The sequence below is a fragment of the Bos taurus genome, chromosome 3 (genome assembly GCF_002263795.3).
Source record: "Bos taurus isolate L1 Dominette 01449 registration number 42190680 breed Hereford chromosome 3, ARS-UCD2.0, whole genome shotgun sequence".
In the NCBI taxonomy this organism is placed as follows: domain Eukaryota; kingdom Metazoa; phylum Chordata; class Mammalia; order Artiodactyla; family Bovidae; genus Bos; species Bos taurus.
The window spans coordinates 82,115,701-82,140,968 of record NC_037330.1 but is presented as its reverse complement, the minus strand read 5'-3'; the positions used below and the strand labels follow the sequence as shown (position 1 = coordinate 82,140,968).

At 37.0% G+C, this 25,268-nt stretch overlaps 1 protein-coding gene across 6 annotated transcripts in view; it reads right to left on the bottom strand.

Moving 5' to 3' along the window:
* Positions 1-25,268, bottom strand: part of ITGB3BP (integrin subunit beta 3 binding protein) — a 105,665-nt gene that overhangs the window by 16,940 nt on the left and 63,457 nt on the right. For 5 of the 6 annotated variants that reach the window (XR_009493813.1, NR_198863.1, XM_005204522.4 and 2 more), the window contains exons 5-7: positions 6,950-7,028; positions 6,461-6,554; positions 6,063-6,122 (exon numbers count right to left, since the gene is read on the bottom strand). Coding sequence is in view for 4 of the 6 variants with exons in the window: in XM_005204522.4 (XP_005204579.1) it covers positions 6,063-6,122; positions 6,461-6,554; positions 6,950-7,028 (233 nt within the window). In the remaining 2 variants the exon portion in view is untranslated. Of the gene's footprint in view, positions 1-1,522; positions 3,250-6,062; positions 6,123-6,460; positions 6,555-6,949; positions 7,029-25,268 lie in introns of those variants that run through there. The other variant, XM_059884850.1, reaches the window with a different exon arrangement.

The following is a 25,268-nucleotide window of genomic DNA, read 5'->3' as shown; positions in this document are numbered from 1 at the left end:
ATAAATGCTTAATCAAAATGAAATTAAAATAAAGAGCCTAAACATAAAGTTTTATTTTACATTATAAATAAAAGCTTTGGGGCTATAAATTCTTGTTTCAACATCCTACAGATTTGCCTGATTCTGTTTCAGAATGCACATTTAAGAATTTAGGATGAAAACTACCAAGAAACTCATTATAATGTGTGGTTATGTTTTATTATAATTATTCATCTTTTATGCTAGATTCTATAATCCTGAGAGCAGGACTATGTCTGTCTCCTTAATTAGTGTATCCACAATGCTAGAACAGTGCCTGGCTCCTAGTAGGCATGCAATAAATATTAAATGAATGAGGTATGTAAGGAAATAGCCATTTATACCTAGTTGAAAATATCTAGATAATTCCTTAAAAAAAATTCTTAGAGTGGCCATTCATTTTTGTTCATTCACTGAACATGTATTGTGGAGCTTCCATCCAGGTTCAATACTACGGTATAGAGATAAGACTGTCTGTTTGCCAAGGAGAGAAGTCCAGAGAGAGCTGTGTAACCAGACAATTACAATACACTACAGCATGGTACATTTATAAACATTCAGACAAGTGCTGTAGAAGCCTAGAAGATGAAGCAATTTCTTTTTTACCTAGGTTATCTGGGGAGAGTTTCAAAGAATGTGATGTTGAAGGCTGACCTTAAGGAATGAGCAGGAGTTTGCTAGACAGAGAAGGAAGAAACTGTAGTCCAGGTAGAAAGGGAGGTCATAGAGAAGCCTGGAGTCCTGAAGGAGAGATTTCAGAGGACTAAACCATATAGTATAAAGAGTGTGAAGGAAGAAGACTCCTTTCTTCCTATGTGAAGTCTGAGGTAGAGGAAAAAAATCATCTACTATTTACTGATTGCCAAAGTCCTGCTTTTAACTATATAATTAATTATATAACACTATAAATATCTGCTTTATGATTATGTAGAGGTGTTTAAAATACACAAACCACTTAGAGAATTTATCTAACACTTTAAGGAGCTTTTCTAACTACTCTAAGAGTTAAAGTGGAAAAAAAAATGTTCATCTGTCAGGTGACATAAAACCAATTTCTACTAAATGTGCCAGAATAATTTTTCTCCACCTCAAGAACAGTTAGTCTTCAGTCTGTTCATTACTGTCTTTTTATAGTATTTTTATTTAATAAAACCTATTAAGACTACCATACAAATCTCTTTACTTATGCTTTTATCTTTTAACTGATCAATTTTTATATTGCTGACATCCCTTCTTCACCATTTGCTCATTTAAAAATTCATAGTATGTGAGATATGTCTCTGGAGAAAATGTCTATAAAATTTGTTACAGCTGGCAAATGTGTATGAGTCAGTGATAGCACATGACTAAATGCTTCACAGAAAATAAAATTTGTTTCTGTAGTAAGCAGAACTGTTTAAATGTTATTTATTTTTATGTTTCAAAGAAAATATATTGTGAAGTGCTGCATTGATTTAATACGCAACAATGTCTGTGTACACGCTGTAGAAGGAAAATTTATGAAACCTTTGCACAACTCCTTTAATTGAATTTTCCAAATCTCTCACCACACACAAATAATCAATATCTTCTGCAGAGAAAACCAGTCAGAATTATTACAGTCTTCCGTTTCAATTTTGTTGTCATCAGCACATACAGAGCACCTGGATATTTGTAATGTCTGATAGCAAGTTATTTACACCTCTTAAACACATAATTGCTATTAAGTGAGTTAAAATCTATGGTGTAAAAAGTTTAACTGATTATTTAAAAGATAAAAGCACCATACTTTTAGTAATGTATAAAAAAATTAAATCATAGGAGAAATTATTTAAAAGGCTTTGAAAAGTAATAAACCAGTTTGTGTTTCCTTAAATCCTAGACACATCTCAAGTAAGCAGTTGAAATATAGCCCCAAACAGTGATGAACAGTGTAAAGCACAAGCATTAACATTAATAAGAGGAGAAGGTATGACCCACATACAGGATAAGTGACAACTGAATTCGTATAAAGAGCTGAGGACTACAGTTGTACATTAATGTGTGTTTGTGTTACCAAAATTAACATCTCTATTTTTTAGCTCTAAATAAACTAAGAATGTTAAAAGCATAGTGGAATTTTTGTTGTTTCTTCTGAAACATGTCTAAACTTCAAACCTGTGTTTTTAATACTGGAGTATTTGTCTGAAAAAAGATACTGCTTCATGTTAAGCTATAACAGAAAAAAATAAAAGGGAAGTAGTTTTCTAGGAGTAAAAGTATTTAGCTGATAAGACAAATACTTTTTCAAGACTGAGTAGGGGAAAGAACAACATATTTTTAAGTTAAAAAATACTTCAGTGGGTGGTTAGAATGAAAAGGCAATATCAAACTATTTATATAGTCTTAAGACAGAAGGAGTTTAAAATTTGTCCTTTGGACCAAGAATTTGAAAACCTCAAAAATCCTATAACCAAAATTAATTTTACAATGCAAGAAGACAGTAATCTAGTTAAAGAAAATCAGAACATTTATAGTTGGCATTTTTTTCTTTTTAAGGCCAGAGCTAGAAATTTTGAAATATTTAGTATTACAGACAGCTGAAACAATCAACTTTTTTGAACAATGTAAAGTTCAGATGGTTACATTTCTTTTAAAATATGCATATTTCAACCTACACAATTATTCTCAAAACAGATAAAATATGTTTTGGACTGAAGCTAAGTGTCTAGATTTCATATCTTGGCAAACGCTCTACAATTTGCTTACATTCTTTTAAAAAACATTTTGTTTACTGGAAGTACTAGTCATGGACAAACAATGATGGTATTTTCTAGTATCTTCAGAAAAAATGAAAATACTCAGTACCACATAATGCCACCTATTGTCTCAGGAATATTTGTATCAAGTTGTTTTATGCAGAGGTTGACTATGTAAAGTAAATAAATTTCATGCCTTCTCATGTGATGATAATGTGACAGTCCTTCTGTATCAACCCAATGAATGGTCATATGTTTTAAATCTTCAGCATAACAAATTAAAAATAATTTTGAAAATTCACATCCAAATATAACAGAAGAAAACCTTTCATTTCATTATTTTTCTAACAGTCATAAAGCCAATATTATTAAGGAAAGTGAAGACAAGCTTACTTCCTAAGTAACTGAAAAAAGAAAGAAGCCTTCTTTTGTTTAAGAAATCTGTATTCTGTAAAGGAGGTCTTCTTTATTCACACGCTTTATCAAGTCATTGCCTAATTTGCAAGGTCCAGTTCTGAAAATTATGAAAATCTCATTGTACTTTTAATGTTAATATGGATGTTTTAAATTTCCATGGAATAGGTTATACAAAGCCTTAGAATGTGTCTCAGATGTCTATTTAAAACACTAGAGTCTTATCTTTACAATTATACTTCTCTGACTATAATAAAAACTACAACTGCTGCTAAACAAATTAGCAGTAAAATGAAAAAAATAAAACTAAAGGATTAATTCAAAGGCAGAATGACAAAATAAATGCTGGAATTCTCCTGGTATTGTCTATTTTAACTATTCTAGGAAAATTTGACAAGAATCTGAAGGAAAAAAAATCTGAAGGACATTCTTCTGATAGTGAAATAAATAGTGTGTTTACTCTCATTTTCACTAATTACCTAATATAACAAATCTAAAACATATTAAAAACATATTAGCTGATTTTTATATTATGTCATTTCTAACTATATAATTTCTAATGTTATGGAGATTCTCAGAACATTTTAAAATTTAAATAATTCTGGATAACAGCATAGTAAAAGAAAAGTAAAGTAGAAATTTCTGTAAAAAGCTGATGGCTAGATCCCCAAATAAGGAATATGTAAAGCATATTAGTTTGGACTGTCAAAAAACTAACAAAGTCCTGTTAAAATGAATGTATGAATAGAAGGGGTGAAAGTTAACTTGGCAAAGAAATTTACATATAATGTGCATGTGTTAGTGTGCTCATCTTTAACCAAAAAAAAAAAACCCCACCAAAATTAAAAATATATATATACATTAGGAACTGGAGGAAAAAATAGGGAAAAGCATTCTGTAAAATGCTTTTGAATTTTAGCTCAAATTCAAATTAGAAAAAAAAGCTTCAATCTATTTTCCAGGCAATATTAATATAAAAATAAGATTAAAAACTAATGAAGATTTGAATACCTCAGTAAGTATAAACAGTCAATGTAGCTCTTGCCAAGAAACAAAATGGAAAATGACTTCTATATTCTCATATATATAATATATATTACCATATAGTTTATATTATGTAGATATTATATATTTAATGTATCTTAGCTCGGTTAGCTCAGTTTATATTTAAACCACAACAAATAACCAATGCTTATCAGAACCTTTAAAACATGATTTAGTGATACAATCTCCTCTATGCATGAAGAAACACTCAGGTCTCAGGGAAAACCTGGTAATGGGCAAGTCAGTTTTAATGCCTAAAATACTAGAAAATAGATTTAAGGCTGATTCATGCAGAAACATACAAAGAATCCCTACGTATTGGATAACTGAAAGGGGGTGACTGTTTTAACACGTGAACATAACTTTAATGTCTTAATACATGTTTACGGAAGGAAATAATACTTTTGGGAATTTTTTTCCCATTAACTATTAGCAGTGACAGTTCATCTATTTGTTCTATAATTTTCCCTTCCTCATTCTTCCAAACTGTTGGCAAAAGCCTAATGTAAAGCCTAATTCTAATTAGCTCTAGGAAATTAATAGATTAAAAAAAATTACATCATTGCTATTGTATAAATAAAAGAAAGATTTTCTCTAGTTGAGAAATAATAAATATTCTTATCCTCTATAACTTGTCAAGTCAGTAGAGATTAAAATCATTGAAAGCTAGTTACACATTATAATCAAGATACACTGCACTGGAGAGAAATGATCTCAATCCTTTTCTAGGGAAGAGCTGCTTGTATGTACTTAAATTCTATGGATCCTAATGGGAGGTAGCTGTCCAAGCAAAGGGCCAAGGAAGCCTGCTCAGATATCTTCCCACATGAGTTTTGGAGGAGTTTTCCCAGTTGGCCTCTGGAACTGACCAGCAGGGAATCTCAGCTTTTCCTCCTACAAACTCATCGCTAACTTTGTTAAAGATCCTAAACACAGACTAAATTGGTTGAGTTATGTCTTATGTTTGAACCTGAGAGCTGGGATGGCTGGATGCTTTCATTTGTTTTAGGAAGACACAACACAGAAAAATACAAAGACCAAACTTTTTGACATGAGACTGGTTTTCAGTTGGAATCCCTGCTCTGACATAGGCAGCAGTGTCTTCTGGCAAACTACTCAACATTTTATTGTGTCTTTGTTCCTTATCTATAATGACAATAACAGCTATCTTGCAGGGTTGTTGTATAGATCTGCTGATCCTAGTGTTGAGAACATAGTAATTATTAGTCCTCAACAAAGGGAAGTCACTGGTACTCAAAAATGGTAGACTAACACATGGCTACCCACTTCAAGGCCTACCTCCGTTTGCAGAGATTGCCAAATGGCATTCCTGTCAGTAATATTAAAATGATCCCTCAAGTTGGTCTAGTGGCTTTAGTATTTTATAGTCTGTGATTATTTTGCTTACTTAGGTGTGAATGTGCATGTGTTATGGGAACTTAGTTTCCTAATTTAGTTTCCCATAGTGTGAAATGCTCAGAGGTATGAGTTCACAGTAGAGCAAATGTTATTAAAAATCTCACAACACTGCCTACAAAGTAACTTTTTATGTTTTGTGTATCTTTCTATATCACCATTAAAATCTGCCATATATGCATTATTGCCCCATCTGTCTGTATTTTCAAAAAGAACTTTTAATAAAAGAAATAACTATAACTTAATCTAAAAACTGTATTTCAAAAGTTCAGTCATCAGGAAAATTGATCTTACTGGACATGGTCTTCTGCTAAATGCAGTATAATGTTTTTCCAATGAGATTGGTGGTCTTTTAAAAGAATACACTAGAACAGGGCTCATGACAATTGGCTGAAATGGTAAAATGAGATGAAAAGATCTCTTTATACAATAAACTAAGACAGAATTCTTTACCTTTGTTGGGAAGTCCTGAATTCTTCTTTTTAAATAGTTTTTGCTTTATTACCTTAGTCACTAAAGGAAAAAAATTAATATGGGATATTAATCATTTCTCAATTTGGAAGAAACAACTTAAAAAAATACATATATTTATAAGTATCAAGTACAAAATGCAATACCTAATATCTTATGTAAAGAATGAGAACTACATAAATTAAGCCTAATATGAGTTACCAAGGAACACTCTTTCCCTCACATTCAGGAAGAATCTCTGAAACAACACATCCTAGCAAAAGATATATGGTTTCCTGTTCTAAGTTTACAAACAAGCAATAGAGAGAAACTCATTAAAAACTCATAAATTAGGGGTGGGGGGACAAAAAAAAAACCACAAACTCAAAAATTTCTCTTACTTAGTTTTTTTGTTTTCTGCATTTCTCTTTTAAAGACACATGATGCATGGGGGATACCAATGAGATTTTCAAGCTCTTTACTGCCCTTCAAAGCCTAAAAGAAAGGCATTTTAAATGAGTTATGTTCTCTATAAATATAATACTACTGACAACTCTAGTGAAAATACAGTACACTGCTTCCTTTCTCTGAAAAACTTAAACTCTGTGATAATGAAATTTAACTTTTTCTGGTAGGTTAACTAAAGCCTTAAAATATCTGAATAAAACCAATCTATTAACTACAAAGACAAAACATAATGATAAATTTACTTTTCAATGTGAAGTCAGGTATTACTAAAATATTATGGTTAATTAATGTTCATGTAAGAAATTCTTATGAAAAGTAAAATGAATATATCTTCTGTAAACTCTTTCCAGGATTGGATTCTCCTATGCTTTTTCTAATGGGGTAACAGAATTATGAAAAATTATATGCCAAAAAAAGCAAACCTGTATACTACTTAAATTTTGCATTATTTCCATGAATTCTTCTGATGATTTTTCAACTTTAGATAGCAACACCATGAATCTGTGAATGAAAAAAAAAACAAAAATATTCAGTAAGATCAAGCAGTTGAACACGGCAAGTCATTTTCAAAGCTTTAATCTTTTTAAAAGAATCTTATATTCAGTTTTTATCATTTTCTTTGCATTTTTCAAAGTGGTAAAAGATGTAAATGCTCCTCTTTCAGCTTTCACTCCTTTACAAACAATATATTTTACCAACCATCCTATCCTTTGGCATTTCACTTTCTCATCACCACTGAGCAATGGGAAAGAAGAGATATATAGTTGGCTTGTCCTTTCTCCTTCATACAATTTTGAAAGAACAAATACACCACCATCATCTTATTTACTAGGCAGAAAGTGAAGAGGAACTAAAAAGCCTCTTGTTGAAAGTGAAAGAGGAGAGTGAAAAAGTTGGCTTAAAGCTCAACATTCAGAAAACTAAGATCATGGCATCTGGTCCCATCACTTCATGGCAGATAGATGGGGAAACAGTGGAAACAGTGTCAGACTTTATTTTTGGGGGCTCCAAAATCACTGCAGATGGTGATTGCAGCCATGAAATTAAAAGATGCTTACTCCTTGGAAGGAAAGTTATGACCAACCTAGATAGCATATTCAAAAGCAGAGATATTACTTTGCCAACAAAGGTCTGTCTAGTCAAGGCTATGGTTTTTCCAGTAGTCATGTATGGATGTGAGAGTTGGACTGTGAAGAAAGCTGAGAGCCAAAGAATTGATGCTTTTGAGCTGTGGTGTTGGAGAAGACTCTTGAGAGTCCCTTGGACTTCAAGGAGATCCAACCAGTCCATTCTGAAGGAGATCAGTCCTGGGTGTTCTTTGGAAGGAATGATGCTAGAGCTGAAACTCCAATACTTGGGCCACCTGATCCAAAGAACGGACTCATTGGAAAAGACTCTGATGCTGGGAGGGATTGGGGGCAGGAGGAGAAGGGGACGACAGAGGATGAGATGGCTGGATGGCATTACCGACTCGATGGACGTGAGTCTGAGTGAACTCCGGGAGTTGGTGATGGACAGGGAGGCCTGGCGTGCTGCAATTCATGGGGTCGCAGAGTCGAACACGACTGAGCGACTGAACTGAACTGAAGTCTATGAATCAGTGTTACCCAGTAATTTTTTTTAAATTAAAAAATAAGTTTTTTAGCTTAATATATTCCAATGACAAATACACCAAGGTACTCTTTTAAATTTGAAGACAACGAAAGATATGTTTGGCCACATTCATGTGTCTATACTTTTAAAAGCTGCACAATATTGGACCTAGTAAATATACCAAAGATGATTTAACTATTTCCTTATGGCTGCAACTTTAGTTTCTTTTCGTATTTTAAGATCTCACAGTTTGTATACGATAATCTATGCCAGTGCAATTTAACAGAAATATAATGCAAGCCATATATATAATTAAAAATTTTTGAATAGCCACATTGAAAGTAAAAAGAATTAGGTGAACTTTAATTTTAATAATATATTTTATTTAACTCAATATATCCAAAGTATTACCATTTCTTTTTTTTTTTCCAGAATATTCACAGCTGCTTTATTCAAATTGGTCACACAGTAGAAACAATCCAAAGATCCAAGAGGAGAATGGATAACAAATTGTGGTATATCCATACAACATAAATTACTACTCAACCGATTAGAATGAACTACTAACACAGCAACACGGATAAATTACAAAGACATTGCGCGTGTGTGCTTAGTCGCTCAGTCGTGTCCGACTCTTTGCGACCCTCTGGACTGTAGCCCGCCAGGCTCCTCTGTCCATGGGATTCTCCAGGAAAAGAATACTGGAGTGGGTTGCCATGCCCTCCTCCAGGGGATCTTCCCAACCCAGGGGTCAAATCTGCATCTCCCCAATCTCCTGCATTGCAGGCGGATTCTTTACCACTGAGCTAATGGGGAAGCCCCCACAAAGACATTATGTTATGTGAAAGAAGACACACACACACAAGTCCCTTCTATATGACTCTATTTACATGGAGCTTAACAACCAACAAAGGAATGGATGGAGTTTAAAAAATACTACAGTGTGGAAACAAAATCATAATGTAGTTATCTTCAGATTAGAAATAGGATAAAAACTGACCAGAAGGGGAAGGAGGAGGAAATCTTTTGGGGTACTAGAAAAGTTGTATTCTTGACCTGGGTGGTAGTCCCATGAGCATATACACATATCAAAGTTCATAGAGCAATACATTTCAGATTAATGCATTGTACACACTTTATTTTATGTATGTACTCAGTCAGTTGTGTGACTCTTTGGGGCCCCACGGACTGTAGACTGCCAGGCTCCTCTGCCCATAGAATCTTCCAGGCAAGAATACTGGAGTAGGCTGCCATTTCCTATTCCAGGGAATCTTCCCTATTCCAGGGAATCTTCCCTACTCCAGGGAATCTTCCTGACCCCGGGTTCAAACCCGCAACCCTTATGTCTCCTGCATTGGCAGGTGGATTCTTTACCACTAATGCCACCTGGGAAGTCCCATGTTATACCTCAAAAATAAAATACAGTATTTTCAAAGCAGTGCTCTTCCTGGGCACATCTTTAAAGCACCTGATGTCTCTATATTGAGAATGCTATAATTCCAGAAAGGTGTAAAATCTCATCTTTGCTCCTTTCCTTTCTTAGAAGATTAGATCTCATTCTTCTTAGCCAAACTGAGCAATGATTAGTTACTTCCCAGTTTACAGAGTCAGATAATGAATCTGAGTCCCACACAGTGCAAATTTATGTGTTCCTAACTGAGAGCTCTTGTCAAGCCACTCCACACCCATGGGATCCTTCCAGCAAACAATCTTTCTGTCTTTAATTTACACTTTTCAAGTCAAAGGTCCCAATTTGCTTTCTACTGGTAAATGTCCAATTTGATATTATTCTCTTCAAGAACAGCATCTGACTTTGTCTTACATCTCATTGGCAGGGGCTAAATAAATCCCTCTTCAACTGTGATTTTTCAGATCCCTGTGTTTGCGTACTGAGGTTCACTGTTATTTTTCTGAAAGTACTTCTGGAAGCTCCTGTCTTGGCCTCTACACTGCCACCTGCGCGAAGGGCGAAGGGTCGCCGTTGGTGGCCGGTGCGCCCGCCGGCTGTGTGATCTCTGCGGTGACCGCTGCTGGAGGAGGTAGCGGCGGCCTAACCCTCGGCCTCCAGGCGTCTCCTCGCTCCTGGGCAGAGGAGGTCTCCGCTTCCCTTCCTCCCAGAGGGTGAGCTTCCCAACTAGCCCGCAGGTTCTGCCACCGTCCCTCAGAGCTGTCCTCTCTACCCCTTTCCCGCCGCCCCGTGAGGCGCAGCGCTCCGCCCCCCGCAAAGTATTACCATTTCAACATGTAATCAATATAAAAATTATCCATGAGATACTTTATACTTTTTTTCAAAATTCAGTGTACACTTTATATTCATAGCATATCTCATTTCAGAATAGTCACATTTTAAAAGTTCATTAGCCAAAAATAAATAAAAGTTCATTAGCCATGTGTGGCTGGCTAGTGACTACTGTTTCAGAGAACACAAATCTGTCCTACCAATTTTATGAGAGAAACTAGAAATTCTATTTAAATGCTTTTCAAAATCACATCAGTGTTATCCATTAACATTTGTGTGTGCTATAAAAATAAGACAAACGTGACATTAAATGTTCATACACAATGAATATGAACAGTATGTTTCAACTAAGTAAAATATGTATATAAGTATGTGAGCAAAGAATGGAAAGAAAGCGATATGCAAAAGCTAAAAATTATGTGAACACAGTGGAATCCCAAGTGATATTTTTTTCCTTAACATTTTCCTTCATTATTACACATTTTAAATTAGAAGTTGTCTGTTTGTCTGAGGTCCCAGCTGCTTACCACTGGAGCCTCCATATGAGACAGACCACCTCCATATGAGACAGACCACCTCCATATGAGACAGACCACCTACCACCTACATATGAGAGACACTACCTCCATATGAGACAGACTACCTCCATATGAGAGAGACTATCATAAAGGAATTCTGGCTCCTCCAATTAAGCTCCAAAAGCCTGAAGGAGCAGGAGGACTTCAGTGACTCCCACTCAAGGCTGGGAACCTCCAGCTTCCCCTACATTATTCCTAAGCCCACTAAGTACCTCAGAAATACAAAGCTGAGGCAATTAAGCTCCTTTGCTATGAGAAGGAGTCCTAGGGGCTCTTTTGCTGGCATCCCTTTCCTGGGAGGATTAGAGTGGCAGAGCCTCTTCACATGGTCTTACCATTCTTTAAGGAACTGATGCTGTTCCCTGTCTACCCCCAGGCAGTTGTGTGGGAAGGGCTAAATCCTGCAGTGTTGCCATTGTGAATGACTCCAAAAAGCTCTGTTCAGAAAGAGCGAGAAGTGAATGGCACCCCCAAGAACTGTGGTATGTAAGTGTACCCAATGAATCTATTAGTAAATCTTTCTCCTAAGACAGTTATCCAGCAGCTAACCAACCTGTTCAACAGCCTCGGAGTTTTTGGACTGAGGATCAGTTCCCCAAGTATCAAGATATCCTTCACATGCCTAAACTTGCTTGCACTGCAGGACCGATTAGAGTGGTGGACATTCCATCACTCTTGTCATTTTTAATTTCCTTTCCTCTCTTTCTCATTATACTTCTCGCTAGGTGAAATTCTTTTCCTCATCTCAATGGTAAGCAAATTCATAGAATGGCTTTTAAACTGTCATCCAACTGCTATATTTTGAGAAATTCAGGAAGTGTTCTCCATTTCTACATCTTCTGACAAGATGGTAGACAAGACGTCATACTCTTTGGAGATAAACAACTTGCTGAGCAGCTTTTGGGAGAATGGTTGCCACTGTCTTCATCCTAGACAAAATGGCAATATTTATATTTAATCTCATGTGCTGGAAGCTGAATTTTTATTGCCAGGGATAGCATTTTCTATATTTTCAAAGGATAGTTTCAACTATACTTTGCTGTCCTAAGACAGCATTATTGTTTGCTTTAATATTATCTCTATGTGCCTTCAACTAATTTAGTTGTTTCTGAAAACCAACAATCTTTTATACCTGCCTACAGAATACATTTCTGCTACAAAGTTTCCAAGTTATTGTTGCCCCTTTTATTCAAGTTGGTAAGTGAAAGTATCATCAGTGGGTGCCATCATATTTTATAAAACACTATTCCTTTCTTAAACAGATTTGCCTCTGGCTGGACTACACTGGGTCAAATCCTTCATCTTATAATGACCACTGCAAACTATGCAGATGTTGATGGGTACGGCATCCAGATATCCAGTGGCTGCTGCCTGTTTCATGACCTCCTTACAAAATTTGATAAAATCCTATATTATGCCCAAATTCCACTGTTGTACAACTTGAGAAATATGAAATCTTGGTCTTTCTTGAATGAATCATTTTTTTGTTTCAGCAGTGTAAAAATTCAGCAACATCTTTTTTTTAACTAGTTTTGTTAACTAGTTTTTTAAATTGTCTAGTACTCTGTTTTTAAAAAGAAACTATGATCCAGTTGGTCTGGCAGAAGAGAAAGCTGTTCAAGTTCTGACATTTTTTGCCAGACTGCCTTTCCTCAGAGCAGATTCTTATGGTATGTTCACTATGAATATCCATTTTTCTCTTGAGAAAGCCACATGCCCCAAATTCAGGGTTTTTGATGTATTTTCCAATTTGCCTAGAAAAGTCTCACTGTAAAATTCAGTTTTCTCATTTTCCCCAAAGAGAAAGTCTTATTATTCTGAAGAACAACTGAAATTAGAGGCTTTGCTCATATAAAATACATAGAGGGACATATCCATTAATTATGCTTTAAATTTCTTCCATAGTGATTTCTTCAGTCTCAAGCAAGTGATACATAACTTTTAAAAGTATCATTCTGCTTCAATTCTGCTTTTTTCCCTATCTTGACTACTTTCAATTATTTTCCATTCTTAACTTCAAGTTTAACTTCGTTATTTTCCTTTTCTCCATAAAGCTCCTCAGATATATTCTGAGCGAAGAACTAAAAGAACAAGGAGAAGTTATCCTTAAATTGGCGACTCTAACTGAAAACTTATGATACAGGTGATTAGCAAGCATTAACTCAGCTGCTGCTATGCCATCACAAATATGGAAGGGAGGTCATCAATTTCTTCAAGATTCCCTGGCATGCAACCCATGGTGCCTACTATACTGACTGTGCAGGCAATGTGGATGCAGTGGAATAAGATGTGAAACCTCTAAAAGCCATAATGCCCTGTAAAGATACTAATTTACCCTTTTCTGTAACTTCGAACTGTTTGGCACCTTTCTTCCTCATTAGATCTTAAGTTCCATGAAGGTAAGGACAGTGTCTACCTTGTTTATGTTATAAACCAAGTTACCTAGCATGGTGTCTATAGTATGGTAGATATTATTTGATGGAACAATGAATAAAATATAAAAGACCTAATCCAGTGAACATTCATTCCTAGATCCAAGTGAAATATGCTCATCTTTCATTTTATTGTTCTTTTTCAGTTCAGTTCAGTCACTCAGTTGTGTCCGACTCTTTGCAACCCCATGAATCGCAGCACGCCAGGCCTCCCTGTCCACCAACTCCCAGAGTTTACCCAAACTCATGTCCATTGAGTTGGTGATGCCATCCAGCCATCTCATCCTCTGTCATCCCCTTCTCCTCCTGCCCCCAATCCCTCCCAGCATCAGGGTCTTTTCCAATGAGTCAACTCTTCGCATGAGGTGGCCAAAGTATTGGAGTTTCAGCTTCAGCATCAGTCCTTCCAGTGAACACCCAGGACTGATCTCCTTTAGAATGGACTGGTTGCATCTCCTTGCAGTCCAAGGGACTCTCAAGAGTCTTCTCCAACACCACAGTTCAAAAGCATCAATTCTTTGGCTCTCAGCTTTCTTCACAGTCCAACTCTCACATCCATACATGACTATTGGAGAAACCATAGCCTTGACTAGACAGACCTTTGTTGGCAAAGTAATGTCTCTGCTTTTGAATATGCTATCTAGGTTGGTCATAACTTTCCTTCCAAGGAGTAAGCGTCTTTTAATTTCATGGCTGCAGTCACCATCCGCAGTGATTTTAGAGCACCCCAAAAATAAAGTCTGACACTGTTTCCACTGTTTCCTCATCTATTTCCCATGAAGTGATGGGACCAGATGCCATGATCTTCGTTTTCTGAATGTTGAGCTTTAAGCCAACTTTTTCACTCTCCTCTTTCACTTTCAACAAAAGGCTTTTTAGTTCCTCTTCACTTTCTGCCATAAGGGTGGTATTATCTGCATATCTGAGGTTATTGATTTTCTCCCAGCAATCTTGATTCCAGCTTGTGCTTCTTCCAGCCCAGCGTTTCTCATGATGTACTCTGCATAGACGTTAAATAAGCAGGGTGACAATATACAGCCTTGATGTACTCCTTTTCCTATATGGAACCAGTCTGTTGTTCCATGTCCAGTTAGTTCACATATTGCTGAAGCCTGGCTTGGAGAATTTTGAGCATTACTTTACTAGCGTGTGAGATGAGTGCAATTGTGCGGTAGTTTGAGCATTCTTTAGCATTGCCTTTCTTTGGGATTGGAATGAAAACGGATCTTTTCCAGTCCTGTGGCCCCTGCTGAGTTTTCCAAATTTGCTGACATACTGAGTGCAGCACTTTCACAGCACCATGTTTCAGGATTTGAAATAGCTCAACTGGAATTCCATCACCTTCACTAGCTTTGTTATTAGTGATGCTTTCTAAGGCCCACTTGACTTCACATTCCAGGATGTCTGGCTCTAGGTGAGTGATCACACCATCGTGATTATCTGGGTCGTGAAGATCTTTTTTGTACAGTTCTTCTGTGTATTCTTGCCACCTTTTCTTAATATCTTCTGCTTCTGTTAGGTTCATACCATTTCTATCCTTTATAGAGCTCATCTTTGCATGAAATGTTCCCTTGGTATCTCTAATTTTCTTGAAGAGATCTTTAGTCTTTCCCATTCTGTTGTTTTCCTTTATTTCTTTGCATTGATCGCTGAGGAGGCTTTCTTATCTCTCCTTGCTATTCTTTGAAACTTTGCATTCAGATGCTTTTATCTTTCCTTTTCTCCTTTGCTTTTCGCTTCTCTTCTTTTCACAGCTATTTGTAAGGCCTCCTCAGACAGCCATTTTGCTTTTTTGCATTTCTTTCCCATGGGGATCGTCTTGATCCCTGTCTCCTGTACAGACTTCAAAGTTCATTAGTTTGTTATCTCACTGAGAAAGCTGGGTGGGGGAAACAGGGAGATGCTGGTCAAAGGGTACAATCCTTCATATGTAAGATGAATCAGTTCTGGGGATTTCATGCATAGCATGGATATGCAGATGATACCACCCTTATGGCAGAAAGTGAAGAGGAACTAAAAAGCCTCTTGATGAAAGTGAAAGAGGAGAGTGAAAAAGTTGGCTTAAAGCTCAACATTCAGAAAACGAAGACCATGGCATCCGGTCCCATCACTTCATGGGAAATAGATGGGGAAACAGTGGAAACAGTGTCAGACTTTATTTTTCTGGGCTCCAAAATCACTGCAGACGGTGACTGCAGCCATGAAATTAAAAGATGCTTACTCTTTGGAAGGAAAGTTATGACCAACCTAGATAGCAGATTCAAAAGCAGAGACATTACTTTGCCAACAAAGGTCCGTCTAGTCAAGGCTATGGTTTTTCCAGTGGTCATGTATGGATGTGAGAGTTGGACTGTGAAGAAGGCTGAGCACCGAAGACTTGATGCTTTTGAACTGTGGTGTTGGAGAAGACTCTTGAGAGCCCCTTGGACTGCAAGGAGATCCAACCAGTCCATTTTGAAGGAGATCAGCCCTGGGATTTCTTTGGAAGGAATGATGCTAAAGCTGAAACTCCAGTACTTTGGCCACCTCATGCAAAGAGTTGACTCATTGTAAAAGACTCTGATGCTGGGAGGGACTGGGGGAAAGAGGAGAAGGGGACGACAGATGAGATGGCTGGATGGCATCACTGATTCAATGGACATGAGTCTGAGTGAACTCCGGGAGTTGGTGATGGACAGGGAGGCCTGGCGTGCTGCACTTCATGGGGTTGCAAAGAGTCGGACACAACTGAGCAACTGATTTGATCTGATCTGATCTGATGGTAGCTATTCCATGCATAGCATGGTAGCTATAAATACTACATTGTATACTTTGGTGGCTCAGATGGTAAAGAATCTGCCTGTAATGCAGGAGGCTTGGATTCGACCCCTGGGTTGAGAAGATCCCTTAAGAGAAGGAAATGGCAACCCACTCCAGTATTCTTGCCTGGAGAATTCCACGGACAGAGGAGCCTAGCAGGCTACAGTCCATGGGGTCACAAGTAGTAGGACACAACTGAGCGACTAAGAGTGCTGGAGACAGTAAGTGATACTTCAAACTGATAAAGAGAGTACATCTTAAACATTCTCACAAAGAGAAAAAGGTAACAATGTGAGATGTGTTAATTAACCAAACTGTCATAATTATTTTAGTGAATACGTATCACATTATATACTTTAAATATACATATTTTATTTTTCAGTTATACTTCAATTAAGCTGGAAAAATTTTTTTAAAAAGAAAGCTAATTTTCCCAATCCCCTAACCTTCTGCTACACACATGTCTTTCTAATGTATAATCCTGGACTTTCTACCTATTTGTTTTATTCCCTCTGTTTAACTCTCCTTTTACTTAAAGAATATTCTCTCCACCACAAACTACTGCTCAAAACAATGATTTAAGCCAATCTCCACTTCCTCCATATTGAAATTAAATTCTAATATTCAGATTTCTCCCTTACTACTCTACTAACACTATATACTCTCAAAGGTCAATCTATACCTCCCTCCCTCCCACATTTCCCCTCTGATAGCCATAACTACATTCTCTAAGTCTGTGAGTCCGTTTCTATTCTATAAATAAGTTCATTTGTGTTATTTTTTTTTTTTTTTACTTTCCACACAATACCGTACTTGTCTTTCTCTGACTTCCCTTAGTATGATAATCTCCATGTCCATCCATATTGGTGGAAGTGGCATTATTTCAACATTTTTAATGACTGAGGAGTATTCCATTGTGTACATGTACCACATCTTTATCCATTAATCTGTCAATGGATATTTAGGTTGCTTCCATGTCCTGGCTATCATAAACAGTGCTGCAATGAACACTGGGGTACATGCATCCTTTCAAACCATGTTTTTCTCTGAATATATCCCCAGGAATGGGATTGATGGATCACACGGTAGCTCTACTTTTAGTTTTTTAAGGAACCTCCATACTGTTCTCTATAGTGACTGTACCAATCTACATTCCCACCAACAGTGAAGAAGGAGGCTCCCTTTTCTCCAACCCTCTCCAGCATTTATTGTTTCTATTGTATAGATTTTTTTTGATAATGAACATTCTGACTGGTGTGACATTGTAGTTTTGATTTCCATTTCTCTAATAATTAGTGATGCTGAGTGTATCTTCATGTGCCTCTGGGTCGTCTGTATGTCTTCTTTGGAGAAATGTCTATTTAGGTCATCTGCTCATTTTTTGGATGGTCTATCCATTTTGTTTATGATTCCCTTTGCTGTGAAAAAGCTTTTAATTTTAAATAGGTTTCATTTTGTTTTTATTTTCACTATTCTAGGAGACAGCTTGAAAAAGATACTGCTGCAATTTATGTCAAAGAGTGTTCTGCCTATGTTTTCCTCTAAGAGTTTTATAGTATCTAGTTTTACGTTTAAGTCTCTAATCCATTTTGAGTTTATTTTTATGATGTTAAACAATGTTCTAATTTCATCTTTTTACATGCAGCTGTACAGTCTTTACAGCCCCATTTATTGAAGAGACTGTCTTCCATTACATAGTTTTGTCTTCTTTGTTGTAGATTAATTGATCTTAGGTGTGAGGGTTTATTTCTAGGCTTTCTATCCTGTTCTATTGATGTATATTTCTGTTTTTGTTTTAGTACCATACTGTTTTGATGACTGAAGCTTTGAGTATAGTCTGAAGTCAGAAAAACGGAGCTGGATCAATCAGGCTCCCTTTCTCAAGATTGCTTTGGTTATTCTGGACCTTTTGTGTCTCCACACAAACTTTAAGACTTTTTTGTTCTAGTTGTGAAAAATACATTGGTAATTTGATAGGAATCACACCGAATCTGTTGGTTGCCTTCGGTGGTATAGTCATTTTGACAATATCAATTCTTCCAATTCAAGAATATGGTATATATTTCCATCTGTTTGTGTCATCTTTGATTTCTTTCATCAGTGTCTTATAGCTTTTGGAGTACAGGTCTTTTGTCTCTGTTCAGTTCAGTTCAGTCGCTCAGTCGTGTCCGACTCTTTGCGACCCATGAATCACAGCATGCCATGCCTCCCTGTCCATTACCAACTCCCTGAGTTCACTCAAACTCATGTCCACTGAGTCAGTATGCCATCCAACCATCTCATCCTCTGTCGTCCCCTTCTCCTCCTGCCCCCAATCCCTCCCAGCATCAGGGTCTTTTCCAATAAGTCCGTTCTTTGGATCAAGTAGCCAAAGTATTGGAGTTTCAGCTTCAGCATCAGTCCTTCCAATGAACATTCAGGACTGATTTCCTTTAGAATGGACTGGTTGGATTTCCTTGCAGTCCAAGGGACTCTCAAGAGTCTTCTCCAACACCACAGTTCAAAAACATCAATTGTTCAGCACTCAGCTTTCTTTATAGTCCAATTCTCACATCCATCATGACTACTGGAAAAACCATAGCTTTGACTAGATGGACCTTTGTTGGCAAAGTAATGTCTCTGCTTTTTAATATGCTAAGTTGGTCATAAATGAACACTGAATTTTGTCAAAAGCTTTTTTTGTATCTATTGAGAGGACTGTATGTTTTTTATTCTTTAACTTGTTAATGTGGTACATCACACTGATTGACTTGCAGATACTGAAAATTCTTACATCCCTGGGATAAATCTCACTTGATTATGGCATATGATTCTTTTAATAATATTTTGTTGGTTTCAGACTGCTAGTGTATTGTTGAGCATTTTTGTGTCTGTGTTCTTCAGTGATATTGGCCTTAATTTTCTTTTCTGTGTGTGTGGTATCTTTGTCTGGCTTTGGTATCAGAGTGATGGTGGCCTCACGAATGAGTTTGGGTGTGTTCTTTCCTCCACAATTTTTGAGGCTAGTTTCAGAAGGACAGGTGTTAACTCTTGTGTAAATGTTTTCTAGAATTCACCTGTGATGTCATCTGATCCTGGACTTTTCCTTGTTTAACTTTTTAATCACAGTTTCAATTTCAGTACTTGTGCTTGGTCTGTTCATATTTTCTATTTCTTCCTGGTTTAGTCTTAGGAGACTACACATTTTTAAAAACTTGTCCATTTCTTCTAATTGTCCATTTTATTAGCATATAGTTGCTTGTAGCAGTCGCTTATGATCCTTTGTATTTCTGTGTCTGTTGTAATTTATTTTTCATTTCTAATTTTATTGATTCTAGCCCTCTTTCATTTTTTTCTGATGAGTCTGATAAGTTTTATCAGTTTTGTTTATCTTTTCAAAGAAAACCAGCTTTTAGGTTCATTGGTCTTTTCTATTGTTTTCATCTCTATTTCTGCTCTCATCTTTCTGATCTCTTTCCTTCTACTAACTTTTGATTTTGTTTGTTCTTCTTTCTCTAGTTGCTTTAGGTGTAAGATTAGGTGATTTTGTTTCCTGAGGTAAGATTTTATTGCTATAAACATCCCTCTTAAAGCCATTTTTGCTGCCTCCCATAGATTTTGGATCATCATGCTTTTATTATCATTTATCTCTAGGTATTTTTTTATTTCCTCAGTGATCCATGGGGTTGCTTGGTAGCATATTGTTTAGCCTCAAAGTGGTTTTTTAAAGTTTTTTTTCTTGTAGTTTCTCCTAAGCTCATAGCATTTAGGTTGAAAAAGATGCTTGATTATGCTTTCAATTTTTTAAAATTTACCAAGGCTTGCTTTGTGGCCAGCATATAATCAATCCTTAAGAATGTTCTATATGCACTAGAGAAGAATGTGTATTCTGCTGGTTTTGGATAGAATGCTCCATAAATACTTAATTAAGTCTATCTGGTCTGAGCGACTGAACTGAACTGAACTGATCTGGTCTAAAGTAACATTTAAGGTCTGTGTTTCCTTGTTGATTGTATCAAGATGATCTGTCCACTGATGTTTAAGTGGGGTGTCACAGTCCCCCCTATTATTGTGTTACTACTGATTTCTCCTTTCATGTTATTAGTATTTGCCTTATATATTGGAGTTCTCCTATGTTGAGTGCATATATAATTACAATTGTTACATCTTCTGGGATTGTCTTGGACTGTTGGACCTCTGTCTCTTGCAACAGTCTTTATTTTACAGTCTATTTTGTCTGATATGAGTACTGCTACTTTAGCTTTCTTTTCATTTCCATTTGCAAGAAAGATGGAATATCTTTATCTTCTCACTTTCAGTCTGTATGTGTCCCCTGATCTAAAGTGGGACTCTTGTAGACAGCATATATATGGGTCTCGTTTTTGCATCCGTTCCAGAGAGTCTATGACTTTTGGTTGGAGCATTTAATCCATTGATATAAATATCAATATGTATGGTTGTATTGCTGTTTTTTAAATTGTTTAAGATTTGTTTTTGTAAGCCTTTTTTCTTCCCTATTTTGTTCTCTTCTCTTGTGACTTGATGACGAACTTTAGTGTTGTGTCTAGATTTCTTTTTCTTTCTTTGCGTATATCTACTGTAGATTTTCAGTTTGTGGTTACCATGAGGTTTTAATATAGCAGTCTATATATAAACAAGATTGTTTCAAGTTGCTGATCTTTTAATTTCAAATTTGAATTCATTTCAAAGAGCTCTCCTTTCTCACAACTGCTGGTTTCCATATCATGTTTGTGTGTGGATGATTTCCTACCTTTACTGCATGTTTGCCTTTATTGGTGAGCTTTTCCATATGTAATTTTCTTGTTTCTAGTAGTGGCCTTTTCCGCTTGGAAAAGTTCCTTTAGTATTTGTTGCAAAGCTGGTCTGATGGTACTGAATTCTAATATTTTTTGCCTGTCTATCAAGCTCTTGATTTTTCTGTTGATCCGTATGACAGCCTTGCTGGGTAGAGTGTTCTTGGTTGTAGAGTTCTCCCTCTCATTACTTTAAATACATCATGCTTCTCCCTTCTGAGCGGCAGAGTTTCTGCTGAGAAATCAGCTGATAATGTTATGGGAGTTCCCCTGTATGTTTTGTTGTTGCTTTTCCCTTGTTGCTTTTAATATTTTTTAAAATTTTAATTTAATTTTCATTAGTTTGAAATCTAGGTGTCTCATGTGTTTCTCCTTCGGTTTATCCTGCCTAGGACTCTCTGCACTTCCTGGACTTGGGCGACTAATTCCTTTCCTTGCTAGGGAAGTTTTTAGCTATTATTGCTTCAAATATTTTCTCAAGTTCTTCATTTCTTTTCATTCTTTTTTGTTTCCTGGGAGTGATCTTCACCATCCTGTCTTCCAAGCCAATTATCTGTTCTTCCTCAGTTGCTCTGCTATTGATTCCTTGTAATGTTATCTTTCATTTCAGTCACTGCATTGTTCTTCTGTTTGTTCTTTAGTTCTTCTAGATCTTTTTTAAACATTTCATGTATCTTCTCAACATATGTCTCCCATTTTTCCCCAAGATCTTGGATCATTTTCACGTCATTACTCTGAATTCTTTTTCCATTAGATTGTCTATCTCCACTTCACTTAGTTGTTCTTCTGGGGTTTTATCTTATTCCTTCATCTGGGATGCATTCCTTTCCCGTCTCATTTTGTCTAACTTTCTGTGATTGCAGTTTATATTCCACAGGCTGCAATCATTCTTGCTTTTATGATTTGAAATCGGGTAGATGAGGCTAAGATACTTACACAGGCTTTCTGGTGGGAGGAACTGGTTCCTGTCCACTGGTGGGTGCTGGTTCTGCCCCCTGGTGGGCAGGGCCATGCTCAGGAAAATGTTAAGCAGCCTGTCTGCTGATGGGTGGGGCTGTATTCCTGTCCTGTTGATTGCTTAGCCTGAGGTGTCTCAGCACTGGAGCTTACAGGCTGTTGGGTGGGGCTAGGTCTTGGGGAGAAAATGGTGACCTCCAGGAGAGCTCATCTTAATGAGTACTTGCCAGAACTGCCACTGTCAGTGTCTTCTTCCCCATAGTGAGCAACACCTGCCTCCCACCTTGGCAAGAGACCCTCCAATACTAGCAGGTAGGTGTGGTCCAGTCTCTTAAGCTTTTCCCCTAGGAGCTGGTGCACGAGACTTTGTGTGCACCCTATAGGAGTAAAATCTGTTTCCCCTAGTCCTGTGAAATTCAATCAAAACCCACTGGCCTTCAAAGCCAGATTCTCTGGGGGATCTTTGTCCTGTTAACAGACCCCCGAGTCTGGGAAGCCTGATATGGGGTCCAGGACTTTCACTTCTGTGGGAAAACTTCTGTGATAGAATTATTTTCCAGTTTGTGGATTGTCTAGCTTATTGCAACTGTGTTCCTCCTACCATTGCATTGTGGCTTATTCTTTGTCTTGGGTTACAGAGTATCTTTTTTGGTAGGTTCCATTGTTTTTTATCAGCAGGATGCAGATGACACCACCCTTATGGCAGAAAGTGAAGAGGAACTAAAAAGCCTCTTGATGAAAGTGAAAGTGGAGAGTGAAAAAGTTGGTTTAAAGCTCAACATTCAGAAAACGAAGATCATGGCATCCGGTCCCATCACTTCATGGGAAATAGATGGGGAAACAGTGGAAACAGTGTCAGACTTTATTTTTTGGGGCTCCAAAATCACTGCAGATGTTGACTGCAGCCATGAAATTAAAAGATGCTTACTCCTTGGAAGGAAGGTTATGACCAACCTAGATAGCATATTGAAAAGCAGAGACATTACTTTGCCAACAAAGGTCCGTCTAGTCAAGGCTATGGTTTTTCCTGTGGTCATGTATGGATGTGAGAGTTGGACTGTGAAGAAGGCTGAGTGCTGAAGAATTGATGCTTCTGAACTGTGGTGTTGGAGAAGACTCTTGAGAGTCCCTTGGACTGCAAGGAGATCCAACCAGTCCATTCGGAAGGAGATCAGCCCTGGGATTTCTTTGGAAGGAATGATGTTAAAGCTGAAACTCAAGTACTTTGGTCACCTCATGCAAAGAGTTGACTCATTGGAAAAGACTCTGATGCTGGGAGGGATTGGGGGCAGAAGGAGAAAGGGATGACAGAGGATGAGATGGCTGGATGGCATCACTGACTTGATGGACGTGAGTCTGAGTGAACTCCGGGAGTTGGTGATGGACAGGGAGGCCTGGCGTGCTGCGATTCATGGGGTCGCAAAGAGTTGGACACAACTGAGCGACTGAACTGAACTGAACTGAGCTGTGATTTTAATGTTTTTGTAAGGACTGAGCTCACTGTAAGGTCTGAGCTACCATCTTGTTAAACAATGCATAGTCATGTTGTCCCTGTAGTTGTTTTTCAATTCAAAATTTTTTCTTATTGTAGTGTGTGCGTGTGTATGTATATATACATATAAAATATAAAAGTTGTCATTTTACCATTTTAAAGTGTACACTTCAGTGGTATTAATTACATTCACAAAGCTTTACAACCATCAACACTATCTATTTTCAAAACCATTCTATTACCACAGACTAAAACAAATACAATGAACTATTTCAGGCTTCCCCTGTAGCTCAGTTGGTAAAGAATCTGCCTGCAATGCAGGAGACCTGGGTTCGATTCCTGGGTCAGGAAGATCTGCTGGAGAAGGAAATGGCAACCCACTCCAGTATTCTTGACTAGAGAATCCCAGGGACAGAGGAGCCTGGCAGACTATAGTCCATGAGGTTGCAAGAGTCAGACATGACTTAGCAACTAAACCACTACCATTACCACAAACAGAAACTCCATAACATTAAACAATAGCCCTTAGCCTCTAGTAATCTCTGATATACTTTCTCTTTAAAGTTGCCTACTCTAGATATTGCACATAACTGAAATTGTATAACATTCGTCCTTTTGTATTTGGCTTATTTCACTTACCATGTTTTCAAGGTTCATCATGCTATACAGTATGTATCAGAACCTCAATCATTTTTATGCCTGAATAATTTTTTACACGGTGTGGAATTTTGATAGGCATTACATTAAGTGTATAGATCACTTTGGGTAGAGGTACAGATACCTTAACAATATTAAATCTTCTGCCCATGAAAGCAGATTGTTTTTCCATTTATTTAGGTCTTCTTCAATTTCTCTCAGCAATACTTTGCAATTTCCAGTGTACAAAGTCTTTCACCTCTGTGGTTAAATTTATTCCTAGATATTTTATTCTTCTAAGTGAAGTGAAGTGAAGTCACTCAGTCATGTCCAACTCTTTGCGACCCCATGGACTGTAGCCTAACAGGCTTCTCCGTCCACGGGATTTTCCAGGCAAGAGTACTGGAGTGGGTTACCATTTTCTTTTCCAGGGGATCTTCCTGACCCAGGGATTGAACCCAGGTCTCCAGTATTGCAGGCACACACTTTACCCTCTGAGCCATCAAGGAAACCAGGAAGGATTTATTCTTCTAAATCCTACTATAAACAGAATTGCCTCCTTCAATTCTTTCAAACTGTTCACTGCAGGTGTATAGAAACACAATGGATTTTTGTGTACTGATCTTATACCTTGTAATTTTGCTGACTTTGTTTATTAGTACTAACAGCTTCTTGTGCATTCTTCAGGAGTCTCTCTATGTAGGATCAAGAAGATCAAGTTATCTGCAAAAAGAGATGGTTTTATTTCTTCTTTTTCAATTGGATGCCTTTTACTCTTTTTTCTTATCTAATTGCTATGGCTAGAATTTCCAGTAAAATATTGAATACTAGTGGTGAAAGTGAGCATGCTTATCTTAATACTGATGTTTGGAAGAAAGTTTCCATTTTTTTCTGTCCAGAATTTTAAACAGTTGAAAATAAAAGTAAATACTTGTCTCCCTCTTAGTCTTTGATTGCCTACAGAATATAAGCATAATTATACCTTCATCCTATGTTTTTTTTTTTCTAATTTTATTTTATTTTTAAACTTTACATAATTGTATTAGTTTTGCCAAATATCAAAATGAATCCGCCACAGGTATACATGTGTTCCCCATCCTGAACCCTCCTATGTTTTCAATAAATATTTTCTACTAAGTTACCCAGAGACCTTCATTTAAGCAGAAAGTGATACATAAGTCAGTATTCTTACATATGATCAAATACTTAAAATACAGTAAAG